Source organism: Desmodus rotundus, chromosome 3 (assembly GCF_022682495.2).
Source record: "Desmodus rotundus isolate HL8 chromosome 3, HLdesRot8A.1, whole genome shotgun sequence".
NCBI classification, from domain to species: domain Eukaryota; kingdom Metazoa; phylum Chordata; class Mammalia; order Chiroptera; family Phyllostomidae; genus Desmodus; species Desmodus rotundus.
In genome coordinates, this window is record NC_071389.1 from 29,221,651 (window position 1) to 29,241,409 (window position 19,759).

Genomic DNA, 19,759 nt, shown 5'->3' on the forward strand with positions numbered 1-19,759 from the left:
CCCCAAATTCCCTTTCCTACCTGTTGATCACAGCATTGTAGAGGCTTAATGAAGTAGAGATGCATTACATTCATCACTTGCCCTAGATCCACTCAAATCCATCACTATGTCACCGCAAGAAGTTAGATTGATCTGACAGGATTTGCTCTTCTTCACAAACCCATGTAAGTTATTACTCAGTACCCTATGCTCTTCTAGCTGTTTGTTGATTGATTATCTGACGATCAGGTCAAGTATCTTCTCTGGAATCACAGTAAACTAACGGGTCTATAATTTCCAAGATCATTCGTATTCCCCTTATAAAGATAAGCAAGACAGCAAATGCTTCTTCCTGAGTTCTCTAAAGCAGCAGCTAATGCTTTCCTAATAATGAACCAGGGCAGCCAATTCCTTAAGTGCCCTTGGAATCACATCATCAGGGTTCATTGATTCTGTAGATAATCTTTAATCAGGCCAGATCCTAGTAAACAGCGTGAAGCCTCACCTCTGCCTAAGTCTGAAAGGCCTTGGTGCCTAAGTCTGGAAAAGAAGTTGGTGACACAAGTGATTTAAATCTGTACTGCATTATGTCTTCAACATTGCAATAAATAAATAAAAAGAAGAATGACCTTGAAAGAGAGATGAAAGGTGATACTGACAGACCAAATTGAGACAAGAATCAGGCTTCACCTTCAGCAACATTGGTAGGACCCTCTGTAGAACAAGAGAAGAGAGCTACATAATTATTTGAACTCATACTCCAACTGAAAGCTCAGAAACAAACATACATAGGTATGTGCCAGGAGGCAGAAAGCAGGAAAGGCCAAAGCGAGGTGCCAAGCAATCCTGAAGTTCAGATTCTCAACAACACATCAATAGGGATGTGTTGGATTTCAGACTGTATACCAGTAAGGGAAGTAATATGGTATATCAGGATATAAATCCCCAATTCCCAGCCTTAGAGAATCTACATAACCAAAATTCCTACCCACCACACAGGCACACCCATCATAGAATCTCCAGTAGTTCTGGGAGACAGAGAAGACCCTACAGCATGGGCTAAGAAAGTAAATATAGTTCAGGTAGCTCCAAAGCTGTATTCCCTTTTATACAAACTTCCTTGCCTAAGACATACTCCTCAATCTGCTCCTGTCTTCCCAAACCTCAGTACATCTGATTCCAATGCCTCAAAGGCAGACTACTACTTTAAAGGAGAATAGGAAAGAGAAGAGAAGAAGGGGGAAGGAAAAGGGATCATGGTGTCTGCTTTATGGATAATAATCTACTGTTCTAAAGAAAGACATCTTCCTGGAAAAAAAAATCAATCATAAAAAATGAACACAGTTTATCTCCGAATGGACACTCCTCCCTGCCTCCCATGTGGCTGATGCCATAGTCCTCTTTTCCCCCTCTCCCTTACCGTGCCCAGACCAATATGTTTGTGCATTCCAGAATTACACACCTGACAACCCAGGCCCACAGGGAAGAGTTACAGCCCTAGAGCCAGGCATACCCAAGGTCCCCACCCAACAACGAACTGCCTTATGGGCTCCCAATCATTCCTCCAAAGCAAACACCAAGCACTCCGAGGTGACCTAGCATAGCTTCCTAAAAGCTCCAAGCTTCCTAGCAGCAATACCATAAAAGGTCTCTGAATACAGTTGGTGACTAAGGGAAAAAAAAAAAAGCAAAAAAATGTTCCTTTCCAACAGACCAACAATGGTACTTGTTCAGGTTATCTAATATTGCATAACAAATCATCTCAGAATTTAGTGGCATAAAACACCAATAATCATTTGTTATCTCTCTGTTTCTGTAAGCCAGGAATTCAGGAGTGGCTCAGCTGGCCAGTCTGGCTCAGGGTCTCTCCTGAGGGTGAAGTAAATGTCCACAGGGGCTGGAGTTATCTAAAGGCTTGACTGCGACTGGCAGATCCACTGCCGATAGCACCAAGAAACATGACTGGCAAGCTGGTACTCGCTTTCAGCTAAGAGCCTCAGTTCCTGTGTACATGTGCCTCTCCACGGGGCTGTTTCAAAGTTCTCATAGCATGGTGGCTGGCTTTTCCCAGAGCAAGTGCCTCAGAAGAGCAGGTGGACTGCAATGCTTTTCATGACTTAGCCTCAGAATGTCTCTTACCCTATATTGTATTGGTTATACAGGGCTACCTCTGATTCAGTGTAGAAGGGGAATTACTAAGGGTATGCATCTCAAGAGGCAAGGATTGCTGGGGACCATCCTGGAAGCTGACCACAGTAGCAATAGCAGAATAAGGAAAGAGGGAAGGGAAAGGAGAGAGGAAGAGTGGGACAAAAGGAAATATTTTGACTCCCAAAGGCTGAGGCCAGAGAGAAACTATGTGCCCCATTCTCTCCAGAGACTTCTCAGGTCTACCTTACGCTAGCATGCCTGAACCAAGTCCTGCTTCCCAGGCAGGAACTCCAGATGAGCAGCTAAAAGCCAGGAAGACATGAGAAAGTTCCTCTGGGTCCCAGGAAGCAAGACTGTCCTCCCTCCCTCCTTACCACCCCACCTTTTCTGAAGCAATGATGCAACAGTTACCTGAGGTTGAATCTGTGGCTTGTCACACGTGGCCTCAAAGTCCAGCACTAAAAAGTAGTGATACCTCTGGGGAGGGAAGGACACCATTGCCGCCATGGATGCGCCAAAGCCGTGGGCCGCCAGCTTTCTGGTGGATATGGAGCAGAACTCCGGAACACCACAGGGAGAAAATAAGTGGGAGCCCAGCACTTTTCTTGCTCTTGAAAGTAAATATGAAGAAAATCGAGCTGCTCCAGTCTGCAAAGGTGCTAGCATTGAACATCCAGAAGCATCTAAAACTTAGGGGAGGAAAATTTAAAAACAAAACAAAACAAAACAAAAAAACAGAGAGCCTGGGTTACTCCCCTCCCACTGTAGCCCTGTTCTATCTAGTTTTCAGGGAGAGTCACACAACATGAACCAGTCCCCAGTTTGTTTCTGAGCCCCTTTTCTAAATCACGGTATTTATTACTGAAGTTCAAGGTCCTAATACTGGCCCCTATAGCATTTTGACAGCTTGGCATCTCCCCAGTCATTCTCAAAACAACATGCAACACTGGCCTTCATCTTTAAATGGAGCTCTAAAGTTTAAGAGAGAGAAAAATTCTGTGCTTACTTCTCAGGTGGTGACCGTTAGTGAACATTAAAGCTAAGGTTCTCAAAGTAACGTGAAGTGACCCTGTTGCATAATCAGTCCTGGGAGCTAAGCAGACTCAGACAGACAGCGCAAATGCCCAAGATTCTCTCCTCAGTTCCATTCTGAGCCATCTGCCCCTAGCTTTCCTGTCTGTATCTTGACATCTCCATGTACTGTCCTCCCTTCTCCAATGTGAAAGCAAACAGAGCCAATCACAGGGGAGCTTGCTCACGATATTCCGCTGATTCCCCAGCCCCCAAGCAAGTAAGTGGCACCCTGGGAGAACGAGTAACGCCTGCAGAGCACAGCTGCCAACTGCCTTAGGCTTTCCCATTTGCTGCCTTTAGACTCGCTCTCTACTAGGCGCCCTGAATGACTGCAGGACTTTTTTAAATAGGGAAGAAAAAGAGAAAACCCAGATGTGGCAGTAATGGGAGCATTGCTAAAAGTCTAGTAAATTTCTGAGTGAACATGTGCAAAAAAAAAAACCCTCCAAATGACTTTTCAAGTTTTCCCTTTAAATTTGCAGAATGTCTGCTCCTTAGAGGGCTAACTAAATATAAAAATCAAAGCCTAAGTTTTAAATAACTCAAGTTTCCTTTAAAAAAAAAAAAAAGGGAACAAAGCAGAAATGTTGTGTTTTCCCCTCTTTTATACCAAATACTCAAATTCCCTCAAAATCAAACAAGAGATTTCACTGCCAGTATAGAAATGGTCATAGTTTATGCCTTCTGGAAACCCATTCTTAAAGCCAAAAGCTTGCCTCTGAAAGGCTGCAGATGGGCACTTTCTCCTTCATGTAGGGCAGAGGAGGAAAACAGTCTGTGAAGCCCAAAGTTTACTCAACGGCAATGAGGTCATTACCACCTGAGTGCACATGGGACAATACCAAGTATCACTTCCCATCCTGCCTCTCCCCCGACCCACTGAACGAGCTACAATAACTTGCCTGTGTACTTATTAGGATATTTGCTAGTGTGCGTCCTCGATTCCCTATCCCTATAATGAGATTCCATGTGGATGCAGTGGAGCTAAGACTGAAAATTAGTTTAAGTTCTTCATGGATCCTGCATTAGCACAGTGCTCATTTTCACCATAGCTCCACAACCTTCCCAAAAATGCAGCCAAGACTCAGCCCAGGATAGAAAAAGGTGGCTTGAGTTTCATTAGGGAATTCCTTGGAAAGGCAAATGGGCCAATATCCCTTTGAAAGCTGGAATCCGAAATAACGCTTCACAGCAAACACACCTGAACAGTATCGAAGACTTGACAGGATGGGAGACACCCATCTGCTCAGATTATGCATTCCAGTTTGGATCTAAAGTCCCTCAGGGCCTTGGAACACTTCTCTAACCCCTTGAAATCAGGCCATGCATAAGGACTTCTTAAAGTCTTAATGTTCTCCAACGTGTAAACATAGTGTACGAAGTGTATATATAGTCAACCAGAACCCAGTACCAGATGCTATAGGCAATTAAGTGTCATGATTAAAGAGGGCTTCCAGGTTTGAATCCTGGCTATACCGGTTATTTGCCATGGCACCATGGGCCAGCTCTTCTTCACTCCTCACCTGTGAAATGGCAACAGTTCCTACTCCATAAGTGAGACTGAAATGAGAGGACACACACACAAGCACTAAGAGCAGTGTCTGGCTCAGTAAGTATTATTAGCTTACTATTGGGAGAATCCAAGATGGCTACAGAGTAGGTGGAAGCTACTCTCACCTCCTCCCTGTGCCAAACTGGATTTGCAACTAATTTATGGATCAATATTAGCTTACTATTATTGATCTATAATTTACTACCTTTTTGTGCTATGCCCACATAGGCAAACCTGGATCCCCCATATTTTGGACCTATAAATCCACTTAATGCAAAAGGCAACCTCAGAGATTAATATTGTCTCCCACACCCTAGCATGCTCTAGACCTCTCATATAGCATCCTGTATGTCTCATCCCCTTCCATAGACGGTGATATTGATGGCCAGAGGTCCTCTTGTCTGCAGGCCTTGCTTTTCTCACCTAATTTCACCCACATCAAATAGCTTCTCTTGCAGGAAGTCTTGAGAGCAGACATCAGGAGACCCGACCTCCATATGTCAGCAGTCACTAGGTTCTATACTTCCCTTACTTCTAAGCATCAAGTTCAACTCAAGCCAAGAAAAAGAGGGCACCTCTTCCTCTTCCCTTCCTGAAAAATGCAATCTAATGGCTTTAGAGCCATCAGTTGTGGCAGAGGAAGGCAGGAGTCAACAACAGTTGGAGTGGGGGGAGCATAAGGGTCTGGAGGCTAGTATGAGAGCCCAAGTAGGTGAGGAGGGCATCCATACAGATGCAGGAAGGGGTAATGTAGCAGTCAGAGCCCATGTGGGGTGTAGAAGGCATCCACGGGGCAGTGGTGGAGGAGCCTGATGCAGGGAGTCATGGGCACAGTAAAAAAGGCAGCCAAGCGGGGAAAGAAAGGTGACCGCAATGGGAGATTACTTACATACAGAGGAATTTATTACAGAAGGACATATATTAAGGGTAACGGAAACAAGGTTTCTCACTATTAGAGGACAGAATTAAAATACGGAAAAAGGAAAAAAACCATGGTGTCAGATTAGAATAGAAGGTAACAGTATGAACTCAGTTTCTGATATACAATATATAAAAATAAAGCTAGAGCCCTGGCTGGTGTGGCTCAGCAGATCGAGTGCCGGCCTGTGAACCAAAGGGTCGCTGCTTTGATTCCCAGTCGGGACATATGCCTGGGTTGCAGGCCAGGTCCCCAGTAGGGGGCATGCAAGAGGTACCAGTTGGTGTTTCTCTGCTTCTCTTTTCCCTCCCCCTCTCTCTAAAAATATATAAATAAAAATAAAGCTAGATGCAATTGAGGATGGATACATGCGTGCACACACACACATACACAAATATATAAAAACATGCATATATATTTTCTAGCTGCTTGCTGAAGGGTCAGGGGGCAGCAACATTCCAATAGTAATGAGCACACACAGCACCCAGTCACCTTCTAAATGACATTCTCCAGAGCTCTTTGGAGAAATGGCTGATTTCAGGGCTGTGGCAGGGAAAGGATAAGCTGAACCTGAAACATCTTGAGCCAGAAAGCAAGGAAATGCTCAATGATAAAAACATATCAAAAGGATGCAGAAGTAGCTTGAAAGGGATTCCACTGGCAAATAATAATGATATTAATAGATTGCAATGTGTTAAATATAAAGGAAACCCATGGGTCCACTAATAAATAAATAAATAAAATTTAAGTTTGATATGGGATATTCACATAGTTTGAAAGTATCTCCTCACAGAATGCTTATTATTACAGGGAGGAAGTTTACAATGGGGAAGCCTGGCAGACATCACCTTCACCCACTGAACAAAATGAACATCATTAATAATGGGGTAAACCAAAATCATGCACCAAACGAAAGGATGCAATGAGAAAAACAGAGCTTGATTTCTGTGACAGCCCTGTCAAAGATGCATAACCTACATATAATCATTAGAAAATATCAGATAAACCCTAACTGAGGGACAGCCTGGAATCTTCAAAAGTATCAAGGTCATGAAGGTCAAGTAAGTCTAAAGGAGACTGAAGAGACTTGATAACTAAATGCAGTGCACAATTCTGAACTGCATCATTTTGCTACCAAGAATCTTACTGGGACAACTGGCAAAACCTGAATGGGGTTTGAGGATTTGATGGAGGTAACATTATCAAAACTTCCTAGTTTTAATGGTTGATTTTGGTCAGGTAGGAATGTCCTGGCATGTAGGAAATACACACAAGGTATTCAGGGTGATGGGGCGTTAGGTTGGTAACTCTCAAGCAGTTAAAACAAATTCTTTGTACTGAACTTCACACTTTTACGTAAATTTGGACTATTTCAAACTTTTTAAAAATTATCTTTTAATTCATACGCAATGTGGCTTAATAAAAGAAAAAAGAACCCTGGCCGGTGTGGCTCAGTTGGTTTGAGCATCATCCTGTAACCAAAGATTGAGGGTTTGATTTCAAGTTAAAGCACAGAACTATGTTGCAGGTCTGATCCCTGGTCTGGGTGCATGAGCTCCCTAGTCCAGGTGCTATGGCAGGCAACCAATCAATGCTTCTCTCTCATCCATGTCTGTCTCTCTCCCTTCCTCTTCTCTAAAAGCAAAGGAAAGAAAGAAAAATGAAGGAAGAGAGGGTGGGAGGGAGGGAAGGAGGAAAAGAAAAGAAAAAAGAAACTGAGAGGTACATGAGGGAGAATGTAGGCTGCACGCTCCCTTCTGGCAGGGAGGCTGGTTTCCAACTAAGAGCCCCCAGTCGGTGCCCTGGCTGCGCACTCCTGCTGACGAGCGCCTACTCGGGAAACACCCCTGCCCTCAGTGCAGTGGAGCTTCACCCACCCTTGTTACCTCCGACATCTTGGGATTTCTCTTTTCTATTGATGTCTTTATACTTTAGTCACAAGGTTGCAGAGTGTAAGTCTAGAACTTATATTACCAGTTGGGCCTTTTGGTGTCTAGTTGAGGGGCAGGACACAAAAGAAACAGTCTATGATTCTGTGTATTTCTGCACAAAGTCTTTCATCAGAGACCAAGACTCATACACATTTATTCTCAGATACTCTTTTCTCTCTCCTAGTAAATTAATGGTACTAAGTAGCCAATGACAAGGAGGAAAATGAATGATTCTCTCCTCAAAATGAAGGGACCAGCCCCCCAGGGGCAGGGGAGGGGTAAACAGGGACTGCCACAGGGCCAGCCTGATTTGGAGAAACGGGCCTGAGCCACAGCCCCTGGAGGACGGTCTCTGTGCAGAGTATTTACACAACAGACACCAATGGCTCCTCTGCAGCCATTACTGTCCGTCAGGTAAATAACGCATGTGCCAAAACACACATTTAATGAGGGAAATAATATGCCTTTATAAAAAGCTTCAATCTGTATTTACCTGAGAGACCAGAGAAGCACCAAATCACCAGATTAGTGGAACCACAGAGGAGTCATTCTGGTGTCTTGGGTAAATAGACATTTTATAGCCTTCCATTACTGGAGAGGGGAAGGGAGGGCGGGGGGGTGGGCATCCTTTAATATCCACGTACACTGGCCAGGGGAGCCTGGGGGGATGGGAAAGAGAGAAGTCCATCGTGAAATATGGGATCTGCCATCTACTCCCACCCCCTCTCCCAAACCACATATACTTGGAATCTTGGAGAGAGGGGAGGATATGGGTTTATACATCCCTGGATTCAATCCATTCCATTAAAAGTCAGACTGGGAGGCAGGGGATTCCAGAGAAACTCCAAAGCACCAGAGAAAGATTCTCAGTCCCAATTACTAGAAATACCTGGGTCAGCCGCAGCTTCCCCAGTTCCCAGTCCTAGTGCAAGTCCCTGTCCTCACCTGACCCATAGTACCACAACTGCGCAGGCACCTGAGTCACAGAAGCATCAACAGAGAATAGAGAGATACCTGTCTGGAACTCACTCGATCACAGGCTCTATCTTAGACAACTAAAATAGCCTGGGAAAAATATAAATAAACTGCATGCCTTCAAAAGTCATAATCTCCCATCTAATGAATGCATCCTTACTGCCAGAGCACTTTCTATGAAAATTAGACTGCCAAAGGTGAAAGAAAACCTGAGCAGCAACACAGGCCAGCCAGCCAGTGAAAAGGAGCCCCGGAAAGAGAAACAGACTGCACAAGGCTCACATGGTGAGTAAGAGTAAGAATAGAACCCAGGGCCCCAACACAAGGCCTCATCACCTGTCCCCCAAGCTTTTAATGCAATCTCACAGTGGAAGCCAAGGGCCTGAGACCTAGGTCTGAAAGGCAGAGGCTGAGACAACACAGTTTGACAGGCCCTGGAACCTCTATACAACTTCCCAATGGTCCCAAAGTAGAATGGAAGAAGGAACTCTAAAGCTGGACCCTCAACTCAACAAAACATTCTCCTCTCTATAACCTGTCACTCCCTTGGCTTGTAGCTACGAGCTGCTTCTGCTCCAACGCACAGCTAGGGAAAGCTCGCCCAACATCATAAGTAGCTGCGAATCCAAAACTATCAACAGAGCTAAAGTCACTAAAGACATTCAGGAACATCAAATTCTGGTGGCAACGTCACGGGACACTTGAGGTTTACTCTCCCCTGCCTGTCCCAGCAGGTCAAGGCAGCACATAAAAAGAAGTGACTGTGATTTGCCTGTTTGCCAATCTATCAGCCACACCCAGTAGCTGGGGCAAACTCCACAAAGGGAAACATCTCTTTGTAAAATCCTGAAAATCAGTTGTAACCCCATCGTACACAAGAAGGGGCAAAGGCTTATTTCTTAATACACCATAAACAGGATAGAAGTAGATGAAGGGCAGGGTATGGTGCTCACTCTGTTAAGCAGTTCCCACACTCATAGACAGCATCTGAACCTAGAACCTTCTATACCCCTGCTTACAAGATGGAGAACTGATATAAAATGAGGAGTCATAGATAGTTGTCAAAATGCTGGTATTAGCCCTGGCTGGTGTGGCTCAGTGGATTGAGCACAGGCTTCGAACCAAAGGGTCGCCAGTTCAATTCCCAGTCAGGGCACATGCCTGGGTTGCAGGCCAGGTCCCCAGTGGGGGCCACGTGAGAGGCAACCATACACTGATATTTCTCTTCCTCTCTTCCTCCCTCCCTTCCCTTCTCTCTAAAAATAAATAAATAAATAAATTTTTTTTAAATGCTCATATTTGCCAAGCTTAGGCTCAAATCCTGACTCCACCATCTATTCTTTGTAATAATAGCTATAATAACACCTATCTCTTAGGGGCTCAATTTAGTCACACAATGTACAATAAAGTGTCTTGCACAATAGTAAGTGGTCAGTAAAAGGGAGCAATTGTTGTTAATACATGACAAAAAGGAAAGAAAAACATTTTCTGAAAATCTATAAGCCAGGCACACTATTGGGAATTTACATATTTCATCTCATCCAGTCCTCTCAACAATCAAGCTAAATGGGTAACAGTATTACCATTTTACATATGAGAAAACTCAGGCAAGAAGGCACTCAGTCCTTTGGGGTCCAGTTCTCCTCTCCCCTATTTGAGGGCCCACATTTTCCCACTGGATTGATTCCATCAGCCATAAGGCTAACACTACATATCAACTTCAGTTTTTCTTCTGAGGTAAGGTGTGACTTCAACTAAAAGTAACTAACTCAACCACAAGCAATAATTAATTAAGTTTGTCCAATTCATTCAAATTTGTTTGCATAACATTTAAAAAAATATTTAAACAAGAATAACAAATTGCGACCCTGAGCACAAAAAGGAGAGCCGGGAAGCGGAACCCTGGATGAAAACAACTGCATCACAGGGGCTCAAGGCCTCTTCTCACGCACAGTTCCGGTGGAGCAGACCCCCCCACCTCACAGGGTGGAGAGACCGGCAGGAGGCCAGGTAACAACCGGCTCGTGCTCAACTCCCCAGATGCGACGTTTCCTTTCAGAAACCTGTGCCTTGGCAAATGCTCCTTCCTCGGTTCTAAAATGTACTTCCCCAGGCACATTATTGCTCCTTCTTCTAAATCCAGCTCAAATCTCCCCCTTCGTGGAGCTTTCTCTGACACCTCATCATAAAGTTAATTGCTTAAGTGTGATCCATTAGCAGTTTATCTCTATTTCATAACTCTTACCTTACTATATTGTTAAGATTTTTAGTTACCTGTTTCTCCTCCTACCAGTCATTTGCAGGGAGGTGAGGATGGAAGATAGCAGGTATAGATGTATGTGTGTGCACATGTGTTTAAAAATCATATCTGAGCCCTGGCTGGGCGACTCAGTTGGTTGAGCATCGTTCCATACACCAAAAAAGGGTGCGGGTTCGATCCCCGGTCAGGGGACATACCTAGGTTACAGGTCCATCCCCGGTCAGGGCGCATACGGGAGGCAGCCAATTGATGTTTCCCTCTCACATCAACGTTTCTCTCTCTCTCCACCCCCCACCCTTTCCTCTCTCTCTAAAATCAATAAGCACGTTCTCCAGTGAGGACTTAAAAAAAGATCATATCTGACATGATAATTTCTCTGACTTGTTTTTGGTCAGACCCTTTAATGCCTTTTAAAATTTCAAGTAGCGTTAAAGGAAAGCACAAGATTAGTTTTTTTCATGGAAAAGTGCATGAGTTTTAAAAGTCTGAGAAACACTGAATTAGACATAGATCCTTAAGGGCAAGGGCCATGTCTTATTCACTTCTGTATTCCCAGCACAGAGCCAGGCACAAGCAAGTGTGAGTCAGTGTTTGCTGAAAGAGTGTGTAAGCCCAAAGTCATGATGCTAACTGCTCTGGAATCAAAACATGTTAGAGCAGAGCAGGACCTAAGCACCGGGCAAAGCATCTTTCTCTCACTCTCCCTGTCTCTCGGCTTCCTCCTCAACCACCCCATTCTGTCCTCCGTTAGAGAGAGAAAGAGTGAGAGAGAAACACCGCCTTGGTGCCAGAATACTATTAAAAGGATTAATTTAGGGACCAGTGTTTGGACTGTCACATCCAATCACTACCCACAGATCTACAGCTTCCCAAATCAAGCTCATGCAAAGAGGAATCAATTGCAAGGACACAGAGGGTCTGAACAGGCATACTAATGGCCTCCTGAGGTGCCAGCGGCCAGCTCTGACACTCCCATAAATTATCTGCCTTTTGATTTTACCTGTAGCTGTGGGGCACAAGGCACAATTTTGAACATATCAAAGCAATCTCTGGTAACCCACAGCTCCCCCAAGAATGTCCCCAAAGGAGGACGGGCTAAAAACAAAGACCCAAAGGGAATCTGCTTCCTGGCAGGCCTGTTCCTAGCAGCCAACAATTAAAACCCAACAGGACCAAGCGGATAAAGTGGGACCCAAATCAAGCCTAGCAAATCTGGACAAGGCGTGCATCAGAATGCACTTCTGCAGTGATTACACATCGCTCACTCCAAGGAAGAGAAATCACAGCAATAAACTAACACAAGTCCGTCTGGAGGCAAAGCTGCACTAGCTCTCCCAACACCTTACAGGATGACCTCAGGCAGCACACTTAACCTCACTGGGCCTCAGTTTCCTCACTGAGTAGCAGGGATAATAATGAATGCTGACCACCTGACCCACTTCCCGGAGTGGTGGTGGAAAGTAATAAAAGACATCTGAGAGGCACTTTACAAAGATGTAGGTCCACAAGGGTAGCAACACTAATAAATGACCCTGACAGACTAGGAGAAATGACTGGTCACACTTCGGTGAATTACTTTTGGGTAGCTGCTCTCTCAATTCGCTTTACTGACGGTACTGGGGCTAAGAACCACTCTGAAGAAAGTTCTGGGATTCTAAATGGGACTCCTGATGTCTGAAAATTTTGCGTTATGAAGAGCAGTGGCTTGCTTTAGTTGTAACCTCCTCCTGTCTGCTGACTGCTCTGCCAGGGTCTATGTTTCTACCCTATGGCCACAATTACAATTGTGAGGCCCCGATTGTTGCTGACTGCTCTCAAAAATTATTATTCAAAAATTACTGCGTAAGATACTATTAGTAACAAAAGTTATTAATTCTGTAACAATTAATAATTTTCAAAATTACTGTGTAAAATACTATTGGTAACAAAGGTTAAAGACACTGTGCTAAGAGCTTTACATACATTATCTCATTAAATCCTTTAACCAACCCTATTAAGTTCCATTATCTCCATTTTACAGGTAGGAAAGCCAAACTCAGAGAGGTGAGTCACTCAGCCAAGGTCACATAACACTATGATAACACTGTTATCAGAAACCTATAGGTTACCCTTCAGCAGAGCCAGTACACTGGGGCTCCGAGGAGGAGGACAATTCATCAGACACTCAACTTTATTTGGTCCTTGTGCCTGACTAGGAGACATTCCCAAGACCAGAAAAAAGGTCATCAGTTTGCCACAAGCAAGGACAGACTAAGTAAGACATATAATGAGAACAATTCCTACAAAGCTTAGGAAAATGGGCCCTCCCCTGTGTGCATAGTTCAAGAAGTTCAAAGCAATGGACATTAAGCTAAGACCCAGATCCCTAAGACCAAGATCCCTACCAGGACTCCATTCATTCCCTACTTCTTTAAATAGGAAAGGCTTCCCAAAGTCTTCAATCAGTCGACACCAACTTTCCCTCCCTACGCCTTTTCTAGTCTGTGAAATAGGAACTGGTATTGCCACATCTTTAAGCTCCAGTAGATGTTCTGAAAATTAATAGTAAAGAGAACGAGTATACACATATAGGCAGAGATTCACTTATATTCAATCTTTAAGTGTCAAAACACTGCCTCAAAGAGGGAAATATGAAATGCTGCTCATGTAACTGCCACAGCCTCCTTACTGGTCTCTGCTCCAGTATTGTCCTCTTCGATCCATTCTTAACACTGAAATCAGAGCAAACTTTCTAAAACGCAAATGTATTATCATCAGTGCACTGCTGAACACCTCTTCATGGATTCTTACTGCTCTTATGAGAGTCTGATCCAGGGTCTGGCAAACTATGGTCCGCAGGCCAAATCCAGCGGCCACAGTTTTTACAGTTTACTGGATCACAGCCGTGCTCATTCATTTTCATACTATGACTGCTTTCGCGCTGTAACAGCAGAGTTGAATAGTTGTGACAGAGGACCACAAGGCCTAAATATTTACTGGTCCTCTACAGAAAAAGATTGCTGACCTAGCCTAACTTTTTCCCCCACCTGTAAGGTCCTGGACTCTGTCTACCTTTCCTGCTTCACTTCTCACCATATTTTCCTGCCCCCTGCCCAGAGTACTCTTTCAATCACACTAAACTTCAGTTTTTCAAATTCAACAAAGCTCTGACGTTCACACATGGTCCCTCATATTTTCATCTAATTCCAGGAGGTTACTTCCTCTGAGAACCTTTCCCTGAGCCCGCTGGTCTGGGTGAGGGACCCTTCTGAGTACTCCCCCAAAGCACCTATACCCACCTTACTATAGCACCCTCAGAGTATATTATAATTGCTTCTTTATTGTCTGTCTCCCTATGAATTTGTAAGCTCTGTGGTGTCAGGGACAGCAGCTATCTTATTTACCACCACAATCCCAGGTCCTAGCAAAGTGCCTGGCCCTTCCTCATTAAAGAAACAGCCTCTGAGATCCTGGCTATCAATCATCAGAGTCCACCTTTTAGCCAGTCCCGATCCTTGTAAAATGAAGATAGGCTAGAATTAACCATCTACTCACAGGTGACTCACGAACCAAATTAAACCAAGATCCCAAAAGGTCTTGGTCAAATGTATAATCAAAAGCCAAAATGAATGTGTTCCTTCCTACTGTCTGAAGACGTCTATTTCTCAGAATAAAGAACTATTCCAGCTCTATCAAACCCTTCTGAACCTAAAGGTACTTTAGGTAACTGCATGTATTGCATACATTCAATGCCAACAAAGAAACCATGACAGAACTTGAAAGTCTGGGTACCCCAACTCCAACTCTTACACCTTATAGACTTTGGGTAAATTTCAATGGTCTTTAAGCATATGGTGTCTTGCCAGAAAAAGCTATAGAAAAATACAGTCTGCACTGGCCTTGACCCCTCACCCTCCAAGCCCAAATATACATAAGGAAGAAGTCAAGCCAAACTTGATCATGCAGCAGGATTCTCACCTCTCCTTACTTCGAAGATGCCAAGGCTGGTGGCTGGGGATGCTGAAGGTTCTGTGAGAGCTGGAAAGCCCCAATGCTGTAGATAAATACATATCTCTGCAACAGGTCTATTTCAGTACAAAGGATCAAATCCCCAGGGGGCTGCTGTTTGAAACAATTTAAGAACCAACAGTATACTTCAAACTTCTAAACTCAAACTACTTTGGGATAATAGCCATCTGTGTGGAAGGACAGTACCTGTACAGAAGTTTCAGAAGCTACTAGTAGTCTTATTTTTGGAACAATGGATTTCATGTTCTCTAGCAGCATACTTTTCTTCCTAAGGAGGCTTATCTCCTAGAAACACTAAATAGTTACAATATCTGAACTTGGACTGAGAAAGACAGCCATGAAGTGGTGGCTCTCTGGATAATCCCAGAATCCTAGTCTAGTTAAGGAGAGGACATTAGTAAGGTTGACAATATTCAGAACTCAGGAACTGAGGCTGGGACTGGAGGAGGGGTTGGTTGCCACAAATGCCCAAGCCATATTGCAACTGGCCACATAAACCAAGAAACTTGCAGGATACTTCCAGGTTTGCCTCAAATTCTTAGAAAGTCAAAGTAACCAAATCCCAAGTAAAATCATCAATGGACAACTATCATATTTATCACCTAATTAAGATCTTCCAAAGGTCTAGAAGTTGCAGAGGTGCCCTTATAAGCCAGCAATGAGTGTCCTTTGCACAAGAAACACCTAGGTTTGGAATCATCTATTCCTGTCTACCACTCTTTATACATTACTTTATTCTACTCAGATCCCCTGAGAAAATGCCGCTCACCAACTTACCCCACCACAAACAAAACACTTTTCAAGATGAAAGCGAATAAAAGCACTTTTATTTGGAATTTTAAGTTGGAAGGAGAGCTCTCAGCCAAGCTCCATGACCTAGCTAGAGGATTATTTACAGGATCTTTGGGCAGGAATTGTTAATGAGCTTTTAATTTGGAGTGCTTAAGTTGCCAAAGTGCTCTGAGCTCCAGTGAAGCACCACAGAATCCATAAAGGAAACCTTATCAATCACTTCCCGGCAGCTCCCTTCTCCCACCCCCACTCCCCCACCTCTATGAGGAAAGCCAGCCAAGTGGGTTTCTAACCAAGATCACAGACACACACATTAGTGGTGTCACACTCCAAGTCCCTGTTTATAAATTGGCTTTTAAATGGTAGGGTATTCAAGTATAATATACTTAAGCTCCAGGCATGAACCCACTAAAACAAGGCATGCTGTGTATGATAAAGTCAGAATAAAGCAGAATTTGATGAAGCCAATTTCTGGTAGAAACTCTACAATCAAAAATCATTCAGCCAATCACAACCTACTATAGTTCGAATAGTGCATAGTCTTTCACCAATGGGATTTGTGTTTTCTTTTGCCCTTCAGCTGGGAGACTGATAAAATGTCTGAAAAGAGCTAATGACATAGAGTGGCCAGACACTTGTAGCAGAGGCAACCATAGGAACCATCAGTTAGCAAAATCCAGCCCTAAGGACAGAATCCAAACCCCCAGTGAGGGGCCACACTCAGCATCTTCCAAGTCAACAAGGAGCAGTTATATTTTGCAAGAACTCAAAGTCAAACCTCAATCCTAGTTCATGCTTTTTTTGTTTTAAGAAAGCACCTGTTGCTGTAACATTTGCAGGAAAAACAAACAGAAAGTAACCCCAGTTAGGCCCCTTATTCAGTCCTTCCACCATCACTACCACCACTGCTACAGATTTACTTAGAGGTAAACTGCTAACCTTGTGTGTACGTGTGGGTGGTGGGGAGGGAGAAAGGGGATGTTCTATTTACTATCTCCTTGCTGGGTTTCTATCCTCTCTGGTCAAACCCCTCATCCTCCTCCCTGGTAATCCCATGTAAGGAGTCAGCACCTTTAGTCACCTCACCCAGTCTGTCTCGCAGAGCCCTGCCCCGCTCCCTCTCTGCCTGAGCGTTACTCAGTAGATCATGCATCCCAGGGTGAGCACATGGGCCAGCACCCAAGCCGCGCAAACTGTGCGCGCCGCGACCCGCACCCCAGCATGCATCAACCAGGGCCCAATATTGGGGGCCTCTCTGCATCACCCACCCCAGGGTGTTGCCCCCAACTCGGGCCCATCCAAGTCCAGGGGAGAGTAAGGGGAGGGGCAGGGGGCCAGGAGACCAGCCCTCCTTCCCAGGGCCGCCCCCGCCCCCCGTCAGCAGCGGGAGAGGCTGTCGCCATGGCAACGCCCCCTCCTTCGGGCCAGCGCGGCAGGCTCCCTCCAAGTGCAGGCCCCGACGTCTCCCTCGGCCTCATCAGGCGCTCAGAGCAGTTTATGGCGGCGGGCGCGGCCCGCGCCGACTGCGGCGCCGGCCGGGCAGAGGCAGGGCCAGCTCCGCCCGCTCCCCACTGCCCGTTCCCGGCCGCCTCAATAGCGGCAGCCAGCACCACGAGTCCACAACACACCGACTCACCTCCGCGCACTCTGACCCCGGCCGACGCAGCGGATGGGCGGGCGCGGTGGCCAACCGCTGAGCCCGCCACAGGCTCCTTCGACCAATGGCATGCAGGTAGGCGGGGCTTCTTCTCTCCAAATGTTCGCTCTCCCGCCGACATGCGCGCTAAGGAGTGTCAAAATGGTGATTCTCCGCGGCCAGCCTTATGGGACTTGTAGTTTTGAGGTTGCACGTCCTCAAATGAGTGAACGAGGGCTCATTACCGACTGTGAAAGAAATTTTTTTTAAAAAACGAAAACTTTGCAAGGCCTAGAGCGACCCAGGTCTACTTCTCGTTTTCTCACCTTACAATATATTCATAAGGTGAGTATAGGTTCGTAAGGTGACGTTATATTTAGATGACACCGTCCCATGATTTGGTCACTCAACAAGTCGTTTTTTTCCACTTTCTGTGGAGGGCCGGGGGGGAGAACTGAGAGAAGGTGTGTTTTAGGCTAAGAAGAAAATGCCTAGCTCTTTTTCCTTAAGATTTCTCAAGGGCCTTCCTAAGAAAGAGGAAAATGACTTGTTCAGGTCGGCTCCGGAGGGAACTTAAGGGTTAAAAGGATTCTGGCCTCAACTGTGGGGAGCTTCCACAGACAGCCTCTTCCAGTCTCTTCTGTCAGCTGGCGAGAACTCTGTCCAAAACCAGAGATCTGTTTCTTCATCCAGGTTATGGCCCTCAGGGGATTCATGGGTACCAGCTTCTGAGCTGGGACACCACTGCCCTGGCCAAGTCAGTGATGGCTTTGACAGCTCCCAGTCAGGAACCACCTCCTGGACCTAGCTTCCCTCATCAAGCCCTCTGTCTGCTGTCTGCATATTTTCACTTAAGAGAAATGATGCCACTTCTGGGCCCTGCTACCTCTGTGAGATCTGACCTTGACATAATTGTTCCTGCTTGAGCTGGGAGTACCTTCCTTAATGTCACATTATGTGATTCTGCTTTGCACCTATAGAATTTACCACATTGTTTTATAATTATCTATTTCCTTTTTGTCTCTCCCCCAGGGCTGTAAACTCCTTTAAGGTAAGCATATTTCTGTATTGTTCACAATGTATCAGTAATACTCAGCCCAGTACTAGGCAAAAGCAGGCACACAATAAATGTTTGTGGACAAATGAGGTGAATAAACATCAGCAGGGACAGATGTCACTTAACCCAAGGTCAGTAAAGTGGAAGCACATTTGCCTGTATTCCCTGATTCTGGACCTGGAGTTGGGTCTTCCTCCCCCATTAATGTCATTTAAATATTAATCCTAGTTGATCAGCCAGTCAACATATAATTATAGTGCCTCTACTAAGTGTCAGGCACTGTTTCTGTTGCCGAGGATTCACTGAATAAGACACACAAAATCTGTATCCTCAAGGAGGCTTTTAAATTGGGGAGGGGGAGGGTGGGAAGAACAGACAATAAACAAGTAAGTAAAAATAGGTAAATAAATTTAGACCAATAAAAGGCCCTGAGATGGCCTCTCCTGTCTCTCACTTTATTATAACCTGAATCTGGCCTGAGAACAGGGCACAGCCAACCACCTCAGCTGTAAGAGTGTAGTGAGCCTACACTCTCTGGGTTAGAGGCTTTCTGTAATAGACGGACCCTGGGCCACCTCCTGGCTGCTGGTTTAAGTGACTGAGCTGAAGTGAGCACTGAGAACAGGGACCAGAGAACCAAGTTGGTTCTTCTACTGCCCTGTCAACCCACCAGTTAAAAACAACAAGATGGCCATCAAAGCTGGGACCTTACCCAGCAATCAGAAGGCAGAGAACCCAGGGCCCAAGGACAGTACACGGCAGCTCCGAACTTGGCACAGCTGAGAGAACGCAGGCTGGGTCTGAAACGTTTGTATCTGAGCACTGGAAGAACCGCTTCTGCCATTCACAGTCCCTGTAAGCTCCGTAAGACGGCATAGGGCACTTAGAGGAGTGAGAGCTCAGAGAGAGCCTGTTCAGGTTTGAGTCCTGGCTCTATCTTAGGCATGTGACCTTAGGCAAGTCACATGCCTCTCTGGGGCTGTTTCTTCATCTATAGAGGAGAGATAATACTAGTACCTACTCGTTATTAGAATTAAATACAAATGTGCTTAGCACAGTATCTGAAGTTCAGTAAATATTGGCTATTTCTATTGTTTTTGCCCCTTTCCCATCCTTCTCTCCAACTCCTCTTCCCACCATGAGCACCACCACCCCACCTCCTCACCCCCCATCCTACTCCCACAGACTTCCCTGCTCCAGGAGCAGTGGAGGCTAGACCTCGCCATGCCTTCTTCGCCCTGCTCTCCCCAGGGCTGTTCCCCTTGAGCCGGAGCCATTCATCTCCCTGGTGACCTGAATCTGAACTAAGAGACGGATGTGGGGTGGCTGAGGCCAGGGTGGTAATGTGCTCCCTTATCTCCGTGCCCCTCACTGGGGCCTAGTTAATTTTCCCTTTGATTTTAATATAGATTTATTGAAAGTTTC

The 19,759-nt window shown here is 45.2% G+C and overlaps 1 protein-coding gene across 10 annotated transcripts in view; it reads right to left on the reverse strand.

Moving 5' to 3' along the window:
* Positions 1-17,297, reverse strand: part of ERI3 (ERI1 exoribonuclease family member 3) — a 122,068-nt gene extending 104,771 nt beyond the window's left edge. For 2 of the 10 annotated variants that reach the window (XM_053920185.2, XM_053920183.2), the window contains exons 1-3: positions 16,910-17,267; positions 14,799-14,874; positions 2,542-2,819 (exon numbers count right to left, since the gene is read on the reverse strand). In XM_053920185.2, coding sequence (XP_053776160.1) covers positions 2,542-2,819; positions 14,799-14,874; positions 16,910-17,119 — 564 coding nt within the window. In that variant the 5' untranslated portion in view covers positions 17,120-17,267. The other 8 variants (XM_071220894.1, XM_053920184.2, XM_053920187.1 and 5 more) reach the window with 8 other exon arrangements.
* Between the last annotated feature and the right edge of the window lie 2,462 nt (positions 17,298-19,759).